The following is a 23,573-nucleotide window of genomic DNA, read 5'->3' on the forward strand; positions in this document are numbered from 1 at the left end:
AAAAACATGGTAACTGAAAGGCAAACATGAAAGAGTACACGTTGAATGATTCTATTAAGATGAAATTTCAAGAAAAGACAACTATGGACACACAAGTTGGTCAGTGTTTGTTTGCCACTGGGTAAAGATGGATTTACATCTAAAGATGCAAACATGCACAAGAAAACTTTTTGGGATAATGGAAGCTTTCTAAAACTAGATTGTGGTGGTGATTGCAAAGCTCTAAATTTGTCAAGAATCACTTTATAAATCACTCATAATGGGTAGACTTTACAGTATGGAAAGTGAACCTCAATATAATTTTTAAAAATTGGTCTGAAATAATAAATTTAAGTTGTCTAGAATTTTTGCATAAAACATTGGCCGAGCTACTAGAAATAAGCATGATTTTATTGAGAAAATAATATCCTGCAGAAAGCTTCTCTGAATATCCCACTGAGAGGATGTAATGAATCTTATGAATATGCAGAAGAAAGACAAGCATTTACCAAAAGGTGTTAATAGGTTAAATTTTTTTAAAAAGTGTTTCAGGATTAAGTAAGTATGAGTAACAGAGGACTAAACAAAGGTAACTACATTTCATTACTTTACGGTTTTCCAGAATTTTAAAATATTTCATTGTGTCTAATGACTCTTTAGGAAAATGATGTAGATTTCAGACCTTTCCAGATTTGTTTTTCACAAAAACTTGTATAATACAAAACATATTTTGACATATGAAAAACATTTTGCAGTGCAGAGGTAGAATTACCAAATAGAATACTGACCAGAATTATCCAGTAACTTGTTCATTTCTTTGACTTCATTTGGCTAACATCTCCAGGTTCACAGCTTGAGAGATATGTCAACCCCCACCACAGGGGCAGTTTACTAGTTTGTTGCTCAGACCAAAAATTTGGAGTTCTATTTATGACTTTCTTTCAAACCCTACACTCAACATACACATCCATCAGCACATCTAGTTGGCTCTGCCTTTAAAATAGAATCTGACCTCTCTCACATGCTCAAGATAAAACCCTGTATTAGTTTTTATTGCTGCCTAATAATATACCCCAAAACCTAGTAGCTTAAAACACAATAAACATTTGTTATTCCTCAATTTCTGTGAGTTGGGAATCAGGCATAGCTTGGCTGAGGGGTCTGGCTCAGAGTCTCTTAATGAAATTGCAGTCAAGTCATCAGCCAGGGCTGTAGTCATCTGAATGTCTAACTGGTGCAGGGGCTAGAGGATCTTCTGAGTTAAGCGCAATTTCCAGGCAATAGGTGTTAAGTGCCATTTGCGGTTGATGGCATTTAACACCTATTGCCTGTTTCCCTCCACTAATATGTAAGCTCAACAAGACCAAGGGGTATGTTTTGTTTTTGCTGTAGTCTCAGGATCTAGAATAGTGCCTGGCACATGGGAGGCACTCTGAAAATATTTGTTTAATGACTAAATAGGTGGGTTAATGAAAGTGGCTGTTAATCCCAGTTCTGCCTGCAAAAATGCTCTCTTAACACTGAATTATGTACATGAGTGAGAAGAGAAAGGAAGGAAGAAGAAATGGGCATATGAGTAGATAGATGTCAGCAAATGTAGCTAGAAATAAGTGAGAAAAAAAGGAGGCAAAGGTGGCAGGAAAATAACAACATGATATGAAGTATATCATTTGGATTTGCAAGCCTGTGAATTCCAAAAAAGGCACTGGTTTACTTGAAGGAAGATAATTATGTTCAATTAATTACATAAACTCAGGGAAAAAGAAAGAACAGCTAATCCATGAGTTAAAAGAAACATACAAGCATACTGTAGTTAAGGATATTAAAAGACCAAGAAAAGGTGTATTAATGCTCATGGAACTATGGTGGAAGCTCACTGGGGCATGCCTTCCGCATGGGATGAATGTTTTGAGGCAGCACTTGATGGGTGGACAGGATCTCCTGGATTTTGTCCAAACAGATCTTGTTTGCTGCTATCCCTGCTTCAAACTCTCGGCGTTTCTCTTCCTTCTCTGCTTCTTGGGACTGCTGCTGGTAGGCAATTTGCATCTGAAGTTGCTTCCTGTACTCCTGGGCTAAACGTTGGCGTCTAAAATATTAGAAATGTCAAAGTATAAAATTATAAAATCATTTGGATTTATTTAGAGCGTTACAATTAAAATATAATTTGTAAAGTCAAATTAAAATTCCCATTAAAATCCGAGTGAGCAGAGAATAGATGAGAAACTCAATAATGAGTTTCTTACACAATAATTATTAATATAATCCTAGAACAAATATTGATTATAGGGAGGAAATGCTTCTTCTCTGCCCACAATGTTCACTGCTATGTGGGAATAGTCCCTGGTTTGCCTCCATCCCTTCCCTTACTCTTCTCTATGGGTAAAATTGGAGAAGATAAACAAACTGCTCAATTTAGCTTGTCCCCTTTCATTTTGGAGGCTGCTACCCCTGTTTTCTGCTGTGCTCCAGATCAAAGAGCCACATCCCTTCTCATGCTGCTGGGGACTGGGAGGGTGGGTTAGCTTCATCCTATCATTCTGTTCGGTATTAACTAGACAATTTCTTGCATATATAAGCCACATTTTAAATATGTGACAGTTTTGATTTATAGTATAATTTTTATTGTAATCACACATTATGGCCAGGTACAGTGGCTCACACCTATAATCCCAGCACTTTAGGAGGCTGAGGCGGGTGGATCACCTGAGGTTGGGAGTTCAAGACCAGCCTGACCAACATGGAGAAACCCCATCTCTACTAAAAATACAAAAATTAGCCAGGCATGGTGGTGCATGCCTGTAATCCCAGCTACTTGGGAGACTGGGGTAGGAGAATCACTTGAAACCAGGAGGCAGAGGTTGTGGTGAGCCAAGATCACTCCATTGCACTCCAGCCTGGACAACAAGAGTGATACTACGTCTCAAAAAAAAAATAAAATTACATAGGTCGTACATGTAATAATCCCAGCACCTTAGGAGGCCAAGGCAGGAGGCATGTGCTTGTGGGTGGATTGTCTAAGCCCAGGAGGTTGAGGTTTTTCAGTGAGCTGTGATCACACCACTGCACCCCAACCTGGGCAATAGAGCAACACCTTGTCAATAAACAAAAACAAATACAAAACCACAAAAAAATTTACATCTTAATAATTTTTAAATGTACAGTTCAGTAGTTAAGTCTCTTCATATTGTTGTTAAAGGGATCTCCAGAACATTTCCATCTTGCATATCTGAAATTCCCCTCTCCTCTTTACTCCCCACAACCCTTGGTAACCACCATTCTACTTTATGTTTCTATAAATCTGACTATTTTATGTATCTCATAAAAGTAGAATCATACAGTATTTGTCCTTTGGTGATTAGCTTATTTCACTTAGCATAACGTCCTCAAGGTTCAACCATACTATGGCATGTGACAGTATTTCCTTGCTTTTGAAGGCTGAATAATATTCCATCATACATATATATCATGTTCTGTTTATTCATTTCATTGATAACAAAAGACACTTTTATCACTCAGGAAATTACAGGAGTTGTAGGAGCTCTGTGCCAAGAACTAGGAACAAAGATCAAATATAATTATCATTATACCACAGCTGATATTAAAAATGTGGCTTATATTTCTAGCCACTGAATTGATATTTGGGTTGCTTCTACCTCTTGAATACTGTGAATAGTGCTATGAATATTTCTGTGCAAATATCTCTTCGAGACCCTGCTTTAAATTTTTTGAATATATACCCTGAAGTGTGATTGCTCGATTATGTAGTAGTCTTACTATTACTTTTTTGTAGGAACCCCCATACTGTTTTCCATAATGGTTATATAATTTTACAATTTTAAACAGGGTCTCACTCTATCACCCAGGCTGGAGCGCACTACTGGCACAATCACACAATCATGGCTCACTGCAGCCTCAAACTCCAAGGTTCAGGTGATCCTCCCACCTTAGTATCCCAGGTATCTGGGACTACAGGTGCACACCACCACACTCAGCTAATTTTTTTTTTTTTTTTTTGGTATTTTTTTAGAGACAGGGTTACACCATGTTGCACAGGCTGGTCTCAAACTCCTGGGCTCAAGAGATCCACATGCCTTGGCCTCCTGAAGTGGTTAGATTGCAGGTGTGAGCCACCATGCCTGGCCTCTTTGTAGTTTCAGTGGCTAGAAATATAAGCCACATTTTAAATATCAGCTGTGGTATAATGGGAATTATGTTTGATCTTTGTTCCTAGTTCTTGGCACAGAGCTCCTACAACTCCTGTAATTTCCTGAGTGCTAAAAATATGTTTTGTTATTCATAGGAACACCTCACTTTATGCTAATAAGCTGGCTTAGAGTAGGGCCCCTGGGTAGCGTCAGGATGGGGTTGGTCACGAGATAGACCAACTGATGAGGGAGTTAGGACTTTCAGCCCCACCCACTGACCTCTTGGGAGGAGAAGGTGGGGGCTGGAGATGAAGTTCTAAAAACTCTTGAACAAGGGTGTTCTGAGAGCATCTGTGATGGTGATACATGGAGGTGCTAAAACGATGGTGCACCTGCGGAGAGCATGGAACCCCCTATGCTCCTCTTCCACTTGGCTGTTCCTGAATTGTGCCTTTGTGATAAACTGGTAAACATTAAGTCAAATGTGTTCCTGCTTTCTGTGAGCAATTCTAACAAACTGTTGAACCTGAAGAGGAGGTCGTGGGAACTCCCAATTTATAGCTGGTTGATCAGAAGGTGGTCTGGGACTAGCATCTGGTGTCTGAAATGGGAGCAGTTTTGTGGGACTAAGCCCTTACCCTGAGGGGTCTGTACTAACTCTGGGTAGTTACTATCAGAATTGAGTTTAATTCTTAGATGCTCAGTTGGTGTCTGGAGAATCAGAGAATTTGTTGTTGATTTCAGAAAACACTCCATTAACTTTTATTAGAAATAAAGATAATGGTTTGGATACCTCTCTATGGCAGATTCTATTTTCCAAAGATGGCCATAGTACCTATCTCCCTTCTCGTATGTGTACTCCTAATTAGGGAAAAGGAGTCAGGCTGGTGGAACCAGGAGAAAGCAAAGAGATAAAGCAGATAAGCTATAGGTCTGCCTCTGTTCATGGCCCAGGACATAGAGCCCTCCTGTGCAGATAACATAGAAAACTCACAAACTTTCTACTTATCATCAAATGCTTCGATTCATCATCAAACATCTCAGCTGAGAGAAGAATGCAGGTTAGCTCCCTGCTACCTTGGTGTTAGCAAGAAGCCCAAGAACCATCCTATAAAATCTCCAGCAAGTGTTTGTTTCCTGGCAGTCAGTTCCTCTCTTGCTGGCTGCCCATTGCTTTCTTGCACTGAATTTTCCTACTTTCTCTAATAAATCTGCCTTTATTTACCTACAACTGTCTTGGTAAATTCTTTTACCCTTGCACCACTGGCCCAGATAGTCACTGCTCACCCACAACAGTTTAGTGGCCTATATAGGGAACTCTCTCCATACAAGAAACTCTCTCCTTATGGGGAACCCTCTGCCCTCCCTCTTTCCCTTTCCCAACTTAGGACCCTCAGTGGACAGCATCTACACAGAGAGAGAATTGTAAGTCTCTACCCGACACTACCTACACTCCAGTGGGACTAAAAGGTGTCCATGTGGAAGTGTCTAACCACCATTGCCTGTTCAGGTGAGGGACCTGAGTTTACTTTCTTTTTTCAGTCTTTTAGCAGTTGGCTTTTAGTATCTCTTTGGCAATTGACAAATTGGCTGTGGTCAATATCTGGTGTTGCCTGAAGGCCAAATAGCCACCTGGCCTGAAATAGAGGAAGGTTTTCTCCTGTGTTCTCTGATCACAAGTCCCTAATCCCTATGTGTGATGCGACTGGCAGCAGAAGCTCATTCAGAGCAAATTCACACGTTTTGGGTGACGTAGATCCTCTCTTTCTCACTCTAAATTCTCCTGTGGAGTCAGCCATCCATTCTGTTCCAGATGTTACTAAATCAGGTGATCTCAGCCTCAAAACTGTGAGTCTTCCCTTACCCACTACCTCTCCTGGGCTAGCACAGGCAGAGTCCTCCCTTCACCCATTTTCCTTGTACCAGGACTGACCATCCAGCTTAAGACCCCTGAGTGGCTGAGGGGACTTTTCTAATAGGTGGGACAGCCCTTTAGAAATTGCACCCCAAGTTCCTCAGCAGACCTAAGTGGAACCGTTTTTCATCTTGGCTGGATATCCTGAGAGAAAATGCAGTTTATGCATCTAAGTGGCACCATCCCCAAGCAGCATGTTTTCCAGTCTCGCCATGAGACAAACACATCTATTCCTTCAGACTCACCTCTGGGTTGTATCCTAAAACATTAAGACAAATTTAACCCTCAAACTCTCAAAAAGAAATGTCTAATTTCTTGTGTAACACACATGACCTCTATGTAGAAAATCATCAAATTAGCCTCCCAAGTTCTTTATAACTGACAGCAGAATAAGGAAGACAGGGCTAAAAAGAAAGAACAATGCAGAGGCAAGAAACAGGCTCAACTGTTGGCTGCCTTACAAGCCCCAGCCTCCTCCAGGTTTCCCTAAAACTACACTCCTCCAGATAACTGCCATTGGTGTTAAAGGCCAGGCTACCTAAAGGCAGAGTGCCCCAGTGGAATAAATTTTAAAAGCCCTGCATGGCTTGCTGTCTGTGCCACAAGCTCAGCCACTGGGAAAAGGACTGCACTGATTGATGATCAAAGGGCGCCCAGGACAGAATCTCAACCCCAATGGCCTTATGCTAAAGAGGCTCTCTGCTCCATCTGGCAACAGCTCATCTTAACTGATAACTTGCAAGGGTGGGAATAATTCATCCCACACCATGTAGGTCTGGGGTGCTAATGCTCTCCCTGACAGGATATAAACAAAACTGGTAGTAGTACTGACCCTGCACTGCAGTGGTTGGAAGGCTCACAAGCCCTCATGCAAAGCCTAACCATTTCCTCTCCATTCCTTCCTTTTCTTTTTCTCTTTTTCTGTTCAATCCAGGGGATTAGACTTAAAAGGGAAAGACAGTTTCTAACATCCTAACCCCTGATTTTGTCATTCTCTTTAAAACTCCAGCTGGTTACATATTATTGTACATTTTAAACTACCGGGCAAACCACAACAAGAAACATTCAGAGCTGAAATGGTTAACCTGCACTATAAGGTTAAGTGAAGTCTTCTAAAGCTCTCTATCTTCTCTTTTTTTCTGCCTGCTTTAAATCTGCTGTCACTGAGCTGCTGGTGCTGAGATAAAACTCATTTTTTGTGGTCTAATTAGAATATAAACATTGAAAACTCATTTAAAGTTAAAGAAAAAAAGGTAAAAGAAGTTTTGTTAAACCAAACAACCTAGAAATTTTAAATATCTCTTAAAAATAAAAATAAATCCAACGCCTCCTTTAGGCCTCACTCTTAAAGCTGACTCCTTTTATTCAATTCTACTACAGGCTTTCAGTAATTATCCACCCACCTCACTTAAGCAGCTTCACCCTCTTAATATTGGTGCTTTCATAAGGGAGGTAGTTTACAACTGCTATTTGCAAGGGGACTTCCAAGATTACCACCTAGATGAAACTTCTTTATATTTGTCTTAGTAATATCATTTACCCCCATATCACATCAGTGTGCTGAGGTACTAGGTGTTTGGTTAACTGTTTTTCTCATACTCTTTACAGCCCTTCTTTCCTATCTCCCTGAGTTCACTATATATTATCATTTTCCTTAAATATGGCTTTGTTTTTATTGTATCATGGCTAACTACTGCCTCCATGGCTGGAGCCAGGCACCCACTCCTCCCAGTAATATTTCAGGTTGCTAACATAACATACGGCACTAACAGCTGGATATGCCCATGCAGACAGGCACTCATGGATAACATTATACCCCTAGCAGTCCCATTATCTACAGAAGAAATTATTTAAAAGCCCAATACTCTGGATTCAACTACACCATTTACATGCACACCAAAAACACAGGTTTAGGAGGGCAACCTAGGCCAATTGATCCCTCATGGCAATCATCCACCGTGACAGAGCAGATTGGGAAGGCACCAGATATGGCCTGCAAGAGTCGCCTCTGCATCAGAAACTCCCAAGGGTCTAGCCCTTTCCTAGGGCCTTCGACACAGGCCCATTGTAATTATACCCTCAACTGTAATCAAATACACCAGGAATGGAAGCCATATGACAACGACGACAAGTTCACTGTGTACCTCTGCAGGTTTTCTCTGTGGTGGGGAAACAACAAAGTTAATGCCAACAAAATGTATAATGATCCCTTTATGCCTATAAACAGTTCAGTTACTGGGATGGAATATATAGGAATGGAGGTTGAGACTGGACCACTTCTCAACCTCACTAATACATCTCCAAATTTCCCTTGATTTTCCCTTATCCCATTAATATTTAAAAATCTTATCTGCCAGGCCCCACATTCATATAACACAACAAGTAAAACTTTTCCCCCTTTATGTATGGATGACTACTTTCTAGGTCACCGCCCACCCACATTTGATTCCTGGGGACCGTGGGATCCCTCTATTTATGCAAACTATACCGGAGTCCAAACTAACCGTACCTATCCCTGGTTACAAGGTCTCTTCTCAGGAGTTTCTTTAAAAGGAACTGGGCTCTTCTTTTGGGCCCTTCAAAGGCCATCAGAAGAAAGGAAGCAGAAACAGGACTTAACGAACCTTCCATCATTTGGCATCTTCACCACTGATGATCCCATTATAGAGAGGAATGGTCTAGGACATTCTGTTGCCCATGCAATCTTTCGGTTAGCAGGTATACCCATGGTTGAGCACAGCATTTGTAATATCACCATCTTAGTCTAGCAATCTTGGGAAGCTAAAGTCATGGCCATCAAGGCCCAACAACAGGCCCTAAATTCATTAGCAGGGGTTGTCTTGCAAAATTGATGTACTGTGGATGTGCTTACTCCTGAGGCAGAAGGCACCTACATGCTGTTAAATGAAACTTGTTGCTTTTACTTCAATGCCTCAAGTCAAGTAGAAAAAACTTTAGAAAAGATTAAAAAAAAAACATCAAAATATTAGAGGGCCTTCAAAAAGGAGTTCCTGAAGATTCCTTTTTGGCACAGCTACTTCAAAGCTTCTTCAACTGGGTTTGGCTATAGGTTGCCCCACTTCTCCCATCAATAATAATGCCCATATTGGCCAGGCACGGTGGCTCACACCTGTAATCCCAGGACTTTGGGAGGTTAAGGTGGGTGGATCACCTGAGGTCAGGAGTTTGAGACCAGCCTGGCCAATATGGTGAAACTCTATTGAAAAATACAAAAATTAGCTGGGTGTGGTGGCATATGCCTATAATCCCAGTTACTTGGGAGGCTGAGGCAGGAGAATCACTTGAACCTGGGAAGCAGAGGTTGCTGGGAGCTGGGATCATGCCACTGCACTCCAGCCTGGGTGACAAGAGCGGAATTCCATCTCAAAAAATAAAAATAGTAATGCTCATATTACTTTATTTTTTTGTGCCATGTATTGTTAATACAGTATCTTGTTTTGTGATTTCTAGAATATAACAATTTCAAACCAAAATGTTACTGCAATGAGGGTATCAGCCACTAAAAGAACTCCATGATTCTCCTTTGGATACAGCAGGACAAAATTTTAGGCTGCAAATGCTGTTCCTCCATGGTCTCACAACAGCTCTGACCAATTTAACTCTCAACCCAAGGATTTAGGTCCAAGTAACCTCCTGACCAACTAACAATCCTAGGTAGGGCAAACTCTACACGTCTGGTTGGCAGAAAGCAGTTGGAAGATGAGACCTTCCATTCACGTGCCAAAAATTTGTCATTGTTGCTCTGTTGGGGAAATGTAGAATCCTAATTAGGAAAAAGGATTCAGGCTGGTGGAACCAGGAGAAAGCAAAGAGATAAAGCAGATAAGCTATAGGTCTGCCTTTCTTTATGGGCCAGGACATATAGCCCTCCTGTGCAAAGTACAAAACTCACAAACTTTCTGCTTATCATCAAATGCTTCAATTTATCATCAAATATCTCAGCTGAGAGATAAATGCAGGTTAGCTCCCTGCTACCTTGGTGTTATCAAGTAGCCCAAGAACCATCCTATAAAATCTTCAGCAAGCGTTTGTTTGCTGGCAGCCAGTTCTTCTCTTGCTGGCTGCCCATTGCTTTCTCACACTGAATTTTCCTACTTTCTCTAATAAATCTGCCTGTACCTACAAATGTCTTGGTAAATTCTTTTTTCCCCATGCCACCAGCCTAGTTACACTCTTCAGCAATGTGAACCTCTGCTACCCAATTAAGAGGTGGAGCTTCTTTCTCCATCCCCTTGAGGATGGGCCCTGTAACTACTTTTATGACCAATGGAATATCGCAGAAGTAATGCTATGCCAGTCCTAGGTGTAGCTCTTAACTGGCCTGGCAGCTTCTTCCTAGCTCTTGGAATACTTGTTATTGGAACTCTCCCTCTCAGAATAAGTTGCCATACTGTGAGAAGTCTAAATCACATGGAGAGCTCACATATAGGTGTTCTAGGTGAAAACTAAAACTCCTAGTTGATAACTGAGATCCCTGACTACAGTCAGTATACACTGCCAGCTATATGAGTACGTATCCTAGGTTGAGCCTTCAGATGAATATAGGCTCAGTCATGTGGATCTGACTTAAACCACATGAGATGTTCCAAGCAAGAACTACCTAGTTGAGCCTTGTTGACCCACAGAATCATAAAAGATAATCATAAATTGCTTTGAACCACACATTTTGGGGTATTTTATTATGTAGCAAGAGGTAACTATAATACCTCTGCCCACATTTTTTTCCTCATCTCGCCATTAATTCAGAAGTTCAGCAGGGAAGAGAGGTGATATTTATTGAGTCCTCATAAATCTCCAACAGGAGAATTTTTAAAAATGAGAAGGAAAGATTTCTAGAGCAGAGGCAATAGCAGGAAGTCAGAAGGGTAGGCCAGGTATTGTTGTTTGTGATCCCAAAGTGAGAATGGGATCAGGCACATTAGCCATGCTCTTTCTAGAAAGAGAAGAGCTTATTTCTATGCACCAAGTGTGAGTAAGTCAGGAGACAGGCTCCAGAAACAGGGAGGGTAACCAGTAATCAGAGAAGCCAGGTCCTCTTCCTCCATTACACTGGCCGCCTGATTTAGGTATCACGGCCACCAGTGGGAAGAGACTGCAATGGTGTAAGAAAAGCTGCAGGGAGGTAGCTGCCTGTTTCCCCCAACTGAGCCTGGTTGTAGTGATCAGAAAGACACTAATCCCAGCCCAAGGCTTGTCAGAGGAGGGCAGTGGTATTTCCCAAAGCACCCAGGGTTTTCTAGTGGTGCCTATTTTTTAAGTGTTTCAAACTTATTTTGTAAGATATTCATCCAGTCAAATGTCCTATGTATATAATCATAATATACATAATGACAATGGAATTTAATTTTACCAAGACAGTTGGTGCCTGCTTTTACGTGAAATTTTGTAAACTGCTTTGAGCTTCTAGAAGAGTAAGTGTACTACTAATGTAAAATAGTGTCAATAATGCGTGAATTATAGCACATAATCTTCTATGTTGGAAATCTGTTTTTGTTTTTGTTTTTCTGAGACAGATCTTGCTCTGTTGCCCAGGCTGGAGTGTGGTGGCAAAATCATAGCTCACTGCTGTGTTTAACTCCTGTACTCAAGTGATCTTCCCACTTTAGCTCCCAAGTAGATAGAACTACAGGTCTATGTCACCATATCTGGCTAGTTTTTATTTTTATTTTTTTGTAGAGATAGGGTCTTGCTATATTGCCCAGGCTAATCTCAAACTCCTGGCTTCAAGCAATCCTCCTTCCTCAACCTCCCAAAGTGCTGGGATTACAGGTGCGAGCCACCATGCCTGGCCAAATATCTGGTTTTTAGGTAGCAAATGATGATACAGAAAACAAAATCATACCTTGCAAAATTCTCACCTCCTTCTTCAGCCTCCCAAAGTGCTGGGATTACAGGTGTGAGCCACCATGCCTGGTCAAAAATGTGTTTTTTGTTTTTGTTTTTGTTTTGTTTTTTCTGAGATGGAGTCTTACTCTGTAGCCCAGGCTGACATGCAGTGGTGTGATCTCAGCTCACTGCTACCTCCACCTCCCGGGTTCAAGCAATCTCCTGACTCAGTCTCCTGTGTAGCTGAGACTACAGATGTGTGGCACCACACCCAGCTAATTTACGTATTTTTAATAGAGATGGGTTTTCACCATGTTGGCCAGGATGGTCTTGATCTCTTGGCCTTGTGATCCTCCTGCCTCTGCCTCCCAAAGTGCTGGGATTACAGGTGTGAGTCACCACACCAGCCAAAAATCTGTTTTTTTAGGTAGCAAATGATGATATAGAAAACAAAATTATACCTTGCAAAATTCTCCTTCTCTTCACAGTGAAGTTCTTTATGACCTGCATGTATGTGTTTCTGTTCCATAGCACGCTCTTCCTGTTCTTTAGCTTCTCGTTGCACTAAGAAAAGCAAAAGTAATTATATGTCAAATGACTTTCAGACAAGACTTGCCAACATCTTTCTGGGCACCAAAGTCATATTGTCTTTAGAAAGGTAGAGCTTAGAATCATGACTGGATCTTAAATTGATAAAGTGCAAGTACTTATCTCAATTGAGAAATAAATTTGGTTTAGGCTGATATATGCTACAATCTACAGATTTTCTCTTGATCATTTTCAATGAAAATCAATAATTACCCTTTTTCATACCAGATTACCAATGTTAAAACACTTCTCACTTTTCTCTCCTTGAAGACAAACAGTTCATTGCCATTCATACTGAGAGTTTATTTATTATAAAATAAATATTATTTAAATATATAAAGCTCTTTGGCTGAGATGGGTGGATCACCTGAGGTCAGGAGTTTGAGACCAGCCCGGTCAACAAGGCGAAACCTCGTCTCTACTAAAAATACAAAAATTAGCCAGGCACAGTGGTGCACGCTTGTAATCCCAGCTGCTCAGGAGGCGGAGGCACAAGAATCACTTGAACCAGTGAAATTGAGGTTGCAGTGGGCCTATATCATGCCACTGACTCCAGCCTGAGCGACAGAACAAGACTGTCTCAAATAAATAAATAAATAAATAAAGCTCTTATAAGTTAATAAAAATATTTAAGCATCCCAATAGAAAAAAAGGCAAAGGGAACAGAGTTTACAAAATAATAAATACAACAGGCTACTATACATCTGAAATGTACATATCTTTGGTACCACAATCTATTTCAGAAATTTGTCTTAAACAATCAGATACAATCCAAAAAGAACTATGTAACTATGTACAGAGACAATAACCTGGAATTGTAAAATGACAGTAAAAAGATTAGAAACAATATAAAGGTTTATTAGTTGTGTTTAGGTAAAATAAATTATGGTCTGTTTTTATAACAGATTTCTAGGCAGTCATTGCAAATCTTATAATTGATGAAAAATGACATAAAATGTTTTTGATATGTGAAAAATATAGACTATTAAACACCATATACAACATGATTCTAATTTGTAAAGGAAAATTATATATGTAGTAAATTTACTAGAAGAAAATATACAAAGCTATGAATAGTAGCTATTCCTGGGTGGTGGAATTATGGTTGATTTTGCTTCCTTGTTTACAAATGGTCTCGATAAATTTTCCATGTTTTTTTTCAATATTTTCTAAAACATTTATCACTGATGAATATAAAAATCTTTTCAGCTTTTAAACTTTTTACTCACTTTCTAAAAGTTCCAACTAATATTGGCTTAATTTTCTACTGCTATTAGAATTCCTGTAGTAAACAATTAATCAGTGGGACCAGGATAAGCTTCCTCTTGCAAAGACCACTAGTGTGAAATCCAATGGTACTCAAACAATAAATGTGTCCATCTGTTTATTGCCTCTCTGGTCCATTGGGCTGGACATGGAAATTGCAGAAATGTGGAGGTGGAAATTCACCTTCTCAACAAACCTGCTTCTGTGACCAAGCACTGCTTGAAGCTGAAGTAATATAGTGGCATCGTGTAGTATTAAATAAGAGACATAATGTGGCTATATGATTAATGGTAGCCATAAAGTTCACTTAAGCATCTCTCAGGGCTGACACTATCTATCACTTAGCAGTATGATACAACCTAGTCCAGGGATTTCCAAGAGACAAATGTCAGCTCAGCACAGATGTAACTTTCAGAAACTTAAAACAAAGCTTACCCTTAGAAGAATAGCTTAAACTCCCTTTATGAAAGAAATACCTAGTAACTGGCCTGGATTGAATATAAGTATTAAAAAGGGGAAAAGATTCTCCAAACTTTGAGCATGGTCTCCAAATAAAGACTCTCCTGGCCAGTTGGCTATCTGAGATGTGAGCAAGCCACAGTGCTCTGGAAAAGAGGATTTATTTTGATGGGGGAACACAGAGGACCTTTCCAGGCATGAGTCAACTAAGCTGGCATTGAAGGATGTCTAGATTTTTCACGATCAAGAGCATCATAGGCAGAGACAACTACGTAAACAAAGGTATGGAGACAACTTTGGAAAGAAAAGAAGGACAGATACAAAGGACAAGAAGGAGCTGTATGTGTGTGCTCCATCTTCTCACTCTTCATTCTAATCACCAAGATACACAGTATTCAAATGATGTACTGTTCCTTTAACTTTGAGAGCTCCCCTGTGACTGCTTGGAATCTGCTGGAATATAAAACTTCATATATATATCAAATTACATAAGATTTGCAAAAGTGGGCCTTCTGCCTTCATCCTTTTTGCATCCCTCATGGCGTTTTACATAATAAGTATTACAATTGTAAGTTTCTTGGTAAATTGAAAAACTGAATTAAGGACAAGCTATAACATAACTGTAATTCAGTTCCTTACACTTTTCTTGAACCTGAAGTTTTCTGGTACACATGACCTCATCCACAAGCTGTTTCCTTGCCTCCTTTTCAAGCTTCAGCTCCTTGTCCTTCTCAGCCAACTTCTTTTCCTTGTCTTCCTCTAATATTCTATCGAATTCTTTCTCCTGAGCTTTTTCTTCCTCATGTCTCTGTGCCAAATACTTGTGATATATCTTCTGTTCTCTTATCATATCTTCCTATGTAACATAAAAATTCATATTGTTAAAATGTTTAGGTGTGATAGTGATAGTAAGGATACATTTGAAAACAATCTTTATCTCATCTGAGTCTAGATGAAAAAAATAAGAAAAAAAAAATCTTTAAAAGCTCCAATTCTAATTTTTTAGAGCTCTATACTGAGGCATTTACAGATCTATGTCTGGAGTTTACTACAAAATACTCAGGAGTAGTGGGGGAAATGGGTAGGTATATAGAAGAGACAAGAATGACCATTAGTTGATGGTTATTAAAGTGAGGTGATGGACATATGGGGGCTCACTGTGCAATGCTTTGTATCCATTTGAAATGTTTGATAATACATGGTTGAATAAGTTAATTCAAACACTTTCCCCAAGTGTTTTTTAAAGTAGTTGCCAAATAGTTTTCAATGATACTTTATTTTCATTTACTTTAACTTAGGTATATGAAATCTTAATCTGATAAACTAAGTCATTTCTGCTTTTATAGCACTGTCTCTCTAGCTGGTAGTCATTTTGTACTTTATTACAGCAATTCTCAATCTTAGCTACACTTTGGAGTCACCTGGGGAGCTTTAAAAAGTATTGAGGGCTGAGTCCTACCCCCAGAAATTCCTATTTAATAGATACCTTTTAAGTTTCCCCAGGTGATAGTAATGTGCAGCTAAAGTTGGGACCTGCTGTTTATTCAGTGCAGGCAATTTTAGTTGGCTACTGCCATGTTGCAGTAACGATCCAATAGCAATGAGTTCATCCAACACCAAGATTGTAGATATTATTAAATACCTGATATAGTTTGGCTCTGTGTCCCCAGCCAAATCACATCTTGAAATGTAATCCCCATGTGCGAGGGGAGGGACCTGGTGGAAGGTGACTGGGTCATGGGGATGGTTTCCTCCATATTGTTTTTGTGATAGTGAGTTCCGTGAGATCTGATGGTTTAAAAGTGTGGCTTTCTTCACTCCCTCCCTCCTGCCACCACTTAAGTTGGTGAGATCCGATGGTTTAAAAGTGTGGCTTTCTTCACTCCCTCCCTCCTGCCACCACTTAAGACGTGCCTTGCTTCCCCTTCCACCATGATTTTAAGTTTCCTGAGCCTTCCCCAGCCATACGGAACTGTGAGTCAATTACACCTTTTTTAAATAAGTTACCCAATCTCAGGTAGTTCTTTATAGCAGTGTGAAAACAGACTAATATAATACCATTTCCCACTAAAAAAGAACCAAGAATATTTGGGAAAATAATCACTTATAAGACTGGGGCAGAGACAGAATAAACCTAGGACATCTTATTGTATCAGAATCAAGAAAACTATCAACGTCTATTGGTGGACAGTATCAAAAGAGCATGATAGCCCACTTAAAGGGACTCCTGAGACCTAGGATGCAGCAATCTGGGAACCAAAAAGAAGGATGAACTAAGTAATACACTAAAAAACTATTAAAACTTGGCCAGATGCAGTGGCTCACACCTGTAATCCCAGCAATTTGGGAGGCTGAGGTGGGCATACCACTTGAGGTCAGGAGATTGAGAACAGCCTGGCCAACATGGTAAAACCCCATCTCTACTGAAAAAAAAAAATAGCTGAGCATGGTGGTGCAAGCCTGTAGCCCCAGCTACTTAGGAGGCTGAGGCAGGATCACCTGAACCAGGGAGACAGAGGTTGCAGTGAGCCAAGGTTGCACCACTGCACTCCAGCCTGAGTGACAAAGTGAGACTCTATCTCAAAACAACAACAACAACAACAACAACAACAAAAACAAAACTATTAAAACTAACAAATGAGTTAAGCAATGTTGCAGGATACAAGACCAATATACAAAAGTCCTTATATCTCTATTTAACAGCATCAATCTAAAATAAAATTAAAAATTTTATTTCCAAATAGAAATTTTATACTTAGGAATAAATTTAACAAAATAAGTGTAAAATGTACACTCTGAAAACTAAGAAACATTACTGAAAGAAAGAAGACCTAAATAAATGGAAAGACAGTCTAAGTTCATCAATCAGAAGACAATACTGTGAAAATGGTAGCACCTTCCAAATTGACCTACGGATTCAACACAATCTTTATCAAAATCTCAACTGGATTCTTTGCAGAAATTGACAAGCTGATCCCTATAACTTCCAGATACAAAGATATGCAAGGGAACCAGAATAGCCAAAAAAATTTGAAAAAGAACAAAGTTTGAGGATTTACTTTTTTTTTTTTTTTGAGACAGAGTTTCACTCTTGTTGCTCAGGCTGTGCAATGGTGGAGTTTCTCTCTTGTTGCCCAGGCTGGAGTGCAATGGCATGATCCTGGCTCACTGCAACCTTGGTCTCCCAAGTTCAAGCGATTCTCCTGCCTCAGCCTCCCTGGGATTATAGGTATGCACCACTACGTCCAGTTAATTTTTTAATTTTTAGTAGAGACAGGGTTTCACCATGTTTGTCAGGCTGGTCTTGAACTCCTGACCTGACGTGACCCACCTGCCTCAGCCTCCCAAAGTGCTGGGATTACAGGCATGAGCCACCACACCTAGCCAGGATTCACATTTTCTGATTGCAGCCTTATTACAAAGCTGCAATAATCGAGACATGTATATTTGTTATAATGGACTAAGGATACATAGATTGATGGAATAGAACTGAGTGTCCAGAAATAAACTTTTACTTTACTGTAATTAACAAAGGTGATAAGACAATTCAATAGGGGAACACTTAGACAATTATTTCAATGAATGGTCCTTGGATAACTGGATATCCACATGCAAAATAATGAATTAGGATCCTTATCTCACACCATATACAAAACTTAAAATGAATCAAAAGCTTAAATGTAAAAGCTAAAATTATAAAACTCTAAGAATAAAACAAAGGAGTACATCTTTGTGATCCTAGAGTAGGTAACCATTTTTTAGATAAGACCCCCAAAGCATAAGCAACAAAAGAAAATATAGCTAAATTGAACTTTGTCAAAATTTAAAAATTTGTGATTCAAGGGACACCATCAAAAAAGTGAAAAGACAAGCTACAGAATGAAAGAAAATAATTGTAAGTCATTTATCTGATAAGGGACTTGAATCTAGAATATATAAAGAACTCTTACAATTCATAATAAAAGGACCAATAACCCAAATAAAACATGGGCAAACAACTTAAATAGATGTCCCCAAGAATAGAGAATAGCCGGAGCAAGGGATCCAAGATGGCCATATAGGAACAGCTCTGGAGCGCAGTTCCCAGCAAGAACAACGCAGAGGGTGAATGACCACTGCATTTCCAAACAAGTTTTCACTGCCCACAGACCAGAAGATTCCCATGCTGAAAGTACCATGAGTTTCCAGCCCGGCTGTTTCGGCCAGTGCAGCAGGTCTCCACACGAAAACTCACACAAACCTGTTTCAACTGGTGCCTGGAACGCCTGAGAGAGAGAGCCACCCATTCAACTGAAAAAAAAGGGGCTGAAACAGGTGATCTGGCTGGGCGGAATCCACCCCCACAAAGACCAGCAATCTGAAATGCTCTGGATTGAGGATTCTGCAGCAAGCACAGCTGGACCCAGGACGGTCCAGCTCTGAGTGGGGAAGGGTGTTCACCATTACCGAGGAAGTCCACCACTACCAAGGCAGTCTGCCATTACCAAGGCAGTCCATCATTACCGAGGTAGTTAGCCATTACTGAGGTAATCTGCCATTACCAAGGCAGTCCACCATTACAGAGGCAGTACGCCATTATTGAGGCAGACTACAATTACCCTGGCAATTCTAACTATATCTCTATAAACAAAACTGCAAGGAAGTTCACACAGCAGCAGGGCAGAGCCCACGGCAGCTCAACAATGCCTCTGCTAGCAGACTGTGAATAGGCTACCTCCTTGCTGGGAAGGGCATCTGCAAAAAAAGGTAACAGCACATCAGGAACTTATAAATAAAGCCCCACCTTCCCAAGACAGAGCACCTGGGAAAAAAAGGCGGTTACAAGTTCTGCTGCAGCAGACTTAAACATACATGCCCAGCAGCTCTGAACAGAACAATAGAGTTCACAGTTCAGAACTTGAGCTCCTAAAAGAGACAGACTGTCTCCTTGAGAAGCTCCCCGACCCTTGTTTACCCAAAGAGACACCTCATAAAGGATAGCTCAGGCTGACATCTGCTGGGTATCCTTCTGGGACAAAGATAACAGAAGAAACTGGTAGCAACCTTTACTGTTCTGCAGTTGCCACAGGTGATCCCCAGGCAAGCAGGGTCTGGAGTGGACCTCCAGTAGTCCTACAGCAGAGGGGACTGACTGTTAGAAGGAAAACTAAAGAAAGGAAAGAAATAACTTCAGCATCAACAAAAAGAATGTCCATTCAGAGACCTCATCTGAAAGTCACCAACTACAAAGACCACAGGTAGATAAATCCACAAAGATGGGAAGAAACCAGCACAAAAAGGATGAAAACACCCAAAACCAGAACGCCTCTCCTCCTTCAAGGGATCACAACTCCTCACCAGCAAAGGAACAAAGCTGGATGGAGAATGAGTCTGATGAATTGGCAGAAACAGGCTTCAGAAGGTGGGTAATAACAAGCTTCTTTGAGCTAAAAGAACACATTCTATCCCAATGCAAAGAAACTAAGAACCTTGAAAAAAGGTTTGACGAAATGCTAACGAGAATAAACAGCTTAGAGAAGAATATAAATGAATCAATGGAGCTGAAAAACACAACAAGAGAACTTCGCAAAGCATACACAAGTTTCAATAGCTGAGTCGACCAAGCAGAAGAAAGGATATCAGTGATTGAAGATCAACTCAATGAAATAAAATGAGAAGGCAAGATTAGAGAAAAAAGAGTAAAAAGAAATGAACAAAGCCTCCAAGAAATATGGGATTATGTGAAAAGACCTAATCTACATTCGATAGGTGTAACTGAATGTGATGGAGAGAATGAATCCAAGCTGGAAAACACTCCAGGATATTATCCAGGAGAACTTACCCAACATAGCAAGGCAGGCCAATATTTAAGTCCAGGGAATACAGAGAACACCACAAAGATATTCCTCAAAAAGAGTAACCCCAAGGCACATAATCGTCAGATTCATCAGGGTTGAAATGAAAGAAAAAATGCTAAGGGCAGCCAGACAGAAATGTTGGGTTACCCACAAAGGGAAGTCCGTCAGACTCACAGCAGATCTCTCTGCAGAAACCCTACAAGCCAGAAGACAGTGGGGGCCAATATTCAACATCCTTAAAGAAAAGAACTTTCAACCTAGAATTTCATATCCAGCCAAACTAAGCTTCATAAGCGAAGCAGAAATAAAATCCTTTATGAACAACCAATGCTCAGAGATTTCATCATCACCAGGCCTGCCTTACAAGAGCTCCTGAAGGAAGCACTAAACATAGAAAGGAACAACCAGTACCAGCCACTCCAAAAACATACCAAATGGTAAAGACCATCAACACAATGAAGAAACTGCATCAACTAATGGGCAAGACAACCAGCTAGCATCAAAATGGCAGGATCAAATTCACAATATTAACAATATTGTGATTAACAATAGAATAACAATATTAACCTTAAATGTAAATGGGCTAAATGCCCCAGTCAAAAGACACAGACTGGCAAATTGGATAAAAAGTGAAAACCCATTGGTGTTCTGTATCCAGGAAACCCATCTCACATGCAAGGACACACATAGGCTCAAAATAAAGGGATGGAGCAAGATTTACGAAGCAAATGGAGAGCAAAAAAAAGCAGGAGTTGCAATCCTAGTCTCTGATAAAATAGACTTTAAACCAACAAAGATCAAAAGAGACAAAGAAGGGCATTACATAATGGTAAAAGGATCAATGCAACAAGAAGAGCTTATGATCCTAAATATATACAAACCAAATACATAAAGCATTTTTAGGTTCCGGGGCACATGTAAAGAACATGCAGGATTGTTGCATAGGTACATACGTCGCAATGTGGTTTGCTGCCTCCATCCCCTCCATCACCTATATCTGGCATTTCTCCCCATGTTATCTCTCCCCAACTCCCTACCCCCCACTGTCCCTCCTCTAGTCCCCCCAACACAGACCTCAATGTGTGATGCTCCCCTCCCTGTGTACATGTGTTCTCATTGTTCAATACCCACCTATGAGTGAGAACATGCAGTGTTTGATTTTCTGATCTGTATCAGTTTGCTGAGAATGATGGTTTCCAGATTCATCCATGTCCCTACAAAGGACATGAACTCATCATTTTTTATGGCTCCCTAGTATTCTGTGGTGTATATGTGCCACATTCTCCCTTTCCAGTGTATCATCAATGGGCATTTGGGTTGGTTCCAAGTCTTTGCTATCGTAAACAGTGAACATACGTGTGCATGTGTCCTTATAATAGAATGATTGATAATACTTTGGATATATACCCAGTAATGGGATTGCTGGGTCAAATGGGATTGCTGGGTCAAATGGAATTTCTATTTCTAAGTCCTTGAGGAATCACCACACTGTCTTCCAAATGGTTGAACTAATTTATACTCCCTTCAACAGTGTAAAAGTCTTCCTATTTCTCCACATCCTCTCCAGCATCTGTTGTCTCCAGATTTTTAATGATTGCTATTCTAACTGGCATGAGATTGTATCTCAATGTAGTTTTGATCTGCTTTTCTCTAATGACCAGTGATGATGAGCATTTTTTCATGATTTTTGGCCTCATATATGTCTTCTACATAAAGCAAATTCTTAACAACCTATAAAGAGACTTCGATTCCCACACAGTAATAGTGGGAGACTTTAACACTCCACTGTCAATAATAGACAGATCAACAAGACAGAAAATTAACAAGAATATCCAGGACTTGAACGGATATCTGGAAAAGCAAACCTAATAGACATCTATAGAACTCTCCACCCCAAATCCATAGAATATACATTCTTCTCAGCACCATACCACACTTACTCTAAAATTGACCACATAATTGGAAGTAAATCACTCCTCAGCAAATGCAAAAGAATGGAAATCATAACAAACACTCTCTCAGATCACAGTGCAATCAAGTTAGAACTCAGGATTCAGAAACCAACTCAGAACTGAACAGCTTCATGGAAACTGAATGACTGGTTCTTGAATGTTGACTGGATAAACAATGAAATGAAGGCAGAAATAAAGACATTTTTCGAAACCAATGAGAATGAAGACACAACATACCAGAATCTCTGGGACACATTTAAAGCAGTGTCTACAGGAAAATTTATAGCAACAAATGCCCACATTAGAAGCAAGGAAAGATCTAAAATCAACACCCTATTGTCAAAATTGAAAGAGCTAGAGGAACAAGATCAAAAAAACTCAAAACTTAGCAGAAGACAAGAAATAACTAAGATCAGAGCTGAACTGAAGGAGATAGAGACACAAAAAACTATTCAACAAATCAATAAATCCAGAAGCTGGTTTTTTGAAAAAATCAACAAAATAGGCAGACTGCTAGCCAGCTTTATAAAAAAGAAAAGAGAGAAGAATCAAATAGATGCAATAAAACACAATAAAGGGGTTATCACCACAGATTCCACAGAAATACAAACTACCATCAGAGATTACTACAAACAACTCTTTGTAGTAATGCAGATAAAGCAGTAAGCCTGAAAGAAATGGATAAATTCCTGGACACTTGCACCCTCCCAAACCTAAACCAGGAAGAATTCAAAACCCTGAATAGACCAATAACAAGTCTGAAGTTGAGGCAGCAATTAAGAGCCTACCACCCAAAAAAAGCCCAGTTCCAGATGGGTTCACAGCCGAGTTCTACCACACATACAAAGAGGAGCTGGTACCATTCCTTCTGTAACTATTCCAAACAATCCAAAAAGAGGGAATCCTTCCCAAATCATTTTATGAGACCAACATCATCCTGATACCAAACCCAGCAGGGACTCAGGAAGAACAGAAAACTCCAGGCCAATATCCATGATGAACATAGATGCAAAAATCTTCAATAAAATACTGGCAAACTGATTGCAATAGCACATCAAAAAGCTTATCCATCACGATCAAATAGGCTTCATCCTGGGGATGCAAGGCTGGTTCAACATACACAATCTTTAAATCTAATACACCACATAAACATAACCAAAGACAAAAACCACATGATTATCTCAATTGATGCAGAGAAGGCCTTCAACAAAATTCAACAGCCCTTTATGCTAAAAACTCTAAATAAACTAGGTATCAACAGAACACATCTCAAAATAATAAAAATTATTTATGACAAACCCACAGCCAATATCATACTGAATGGGCAAAAACTGGAAGCATTCCCTTTGAAATCTGGCACTAGACAAGAATGCCCTCTCTCACCATTCCTATTCAATATAGTATTGGAAGTTCTAGCCAGAGCAATCAGGCAAGAAAAAGAAATAAAGAGTATTCAATTAGGAAAGGAGGAAGTCAAATTATCTCTATTTGCAGACAGCACGATTGTATATTTATAAGACCCCATCATCTCAGCCCAAAGTCTCCTGAAACTGATAAGCAACTTCAGCAAAGTCTCAGTATA

The 23,573-nt window shown here is 39.9% G+C and overlaps 1 protein-coding gene across 2 annotated transcripts in view; it reads right to left on the reverse strand.

The window, feature by feature from the left end:
* Positions 1-374: 374 nt before the first annotated feature.
* Positions 375-23,573, reverse strand: part of CFAP53 (cilia and flagella associated protein 53) — a 45,237-nt gene continuing 22,038 nt past the window's right edge. For both annotated transcript variants that reach the window (XM_032259483.1, XM_032259484.1), the window contains exons 6-8: positions 14,842-15,058; positions 12,351-12,453; positions 375-2,068 (exon numbers count right to left, since the gene is read on the reverse strand). In XM_032259483.1, coding sequence (XP_032115374.1) covers positions 1,840-2,068; positions 12,351-12,453; positions 14,842-15,058 — 549 coding nt within the window. In that variant the 3' untranslated portion in view covers positions 375-1,839. The remainder of the gene's footprint in view (positions 2,069-12,350; positions 12,454-14,841; positions 15,059-23,573) is intronic.

This window comes from Sapajus apella, unplaced genomic scaffold, assembly GCF_009761245.1.
Source record: "Sapajus apella isolate SASKATOON/1434 unplaced genomic scaffold, GSC_monkey_1.0 scaffold109, whole genome shotgun sequence".
NCBI lineage: Eukaryota > Metazoa > Chordata > Mammalia > Primates > Cebidae > Sapajus > Sapajus apella.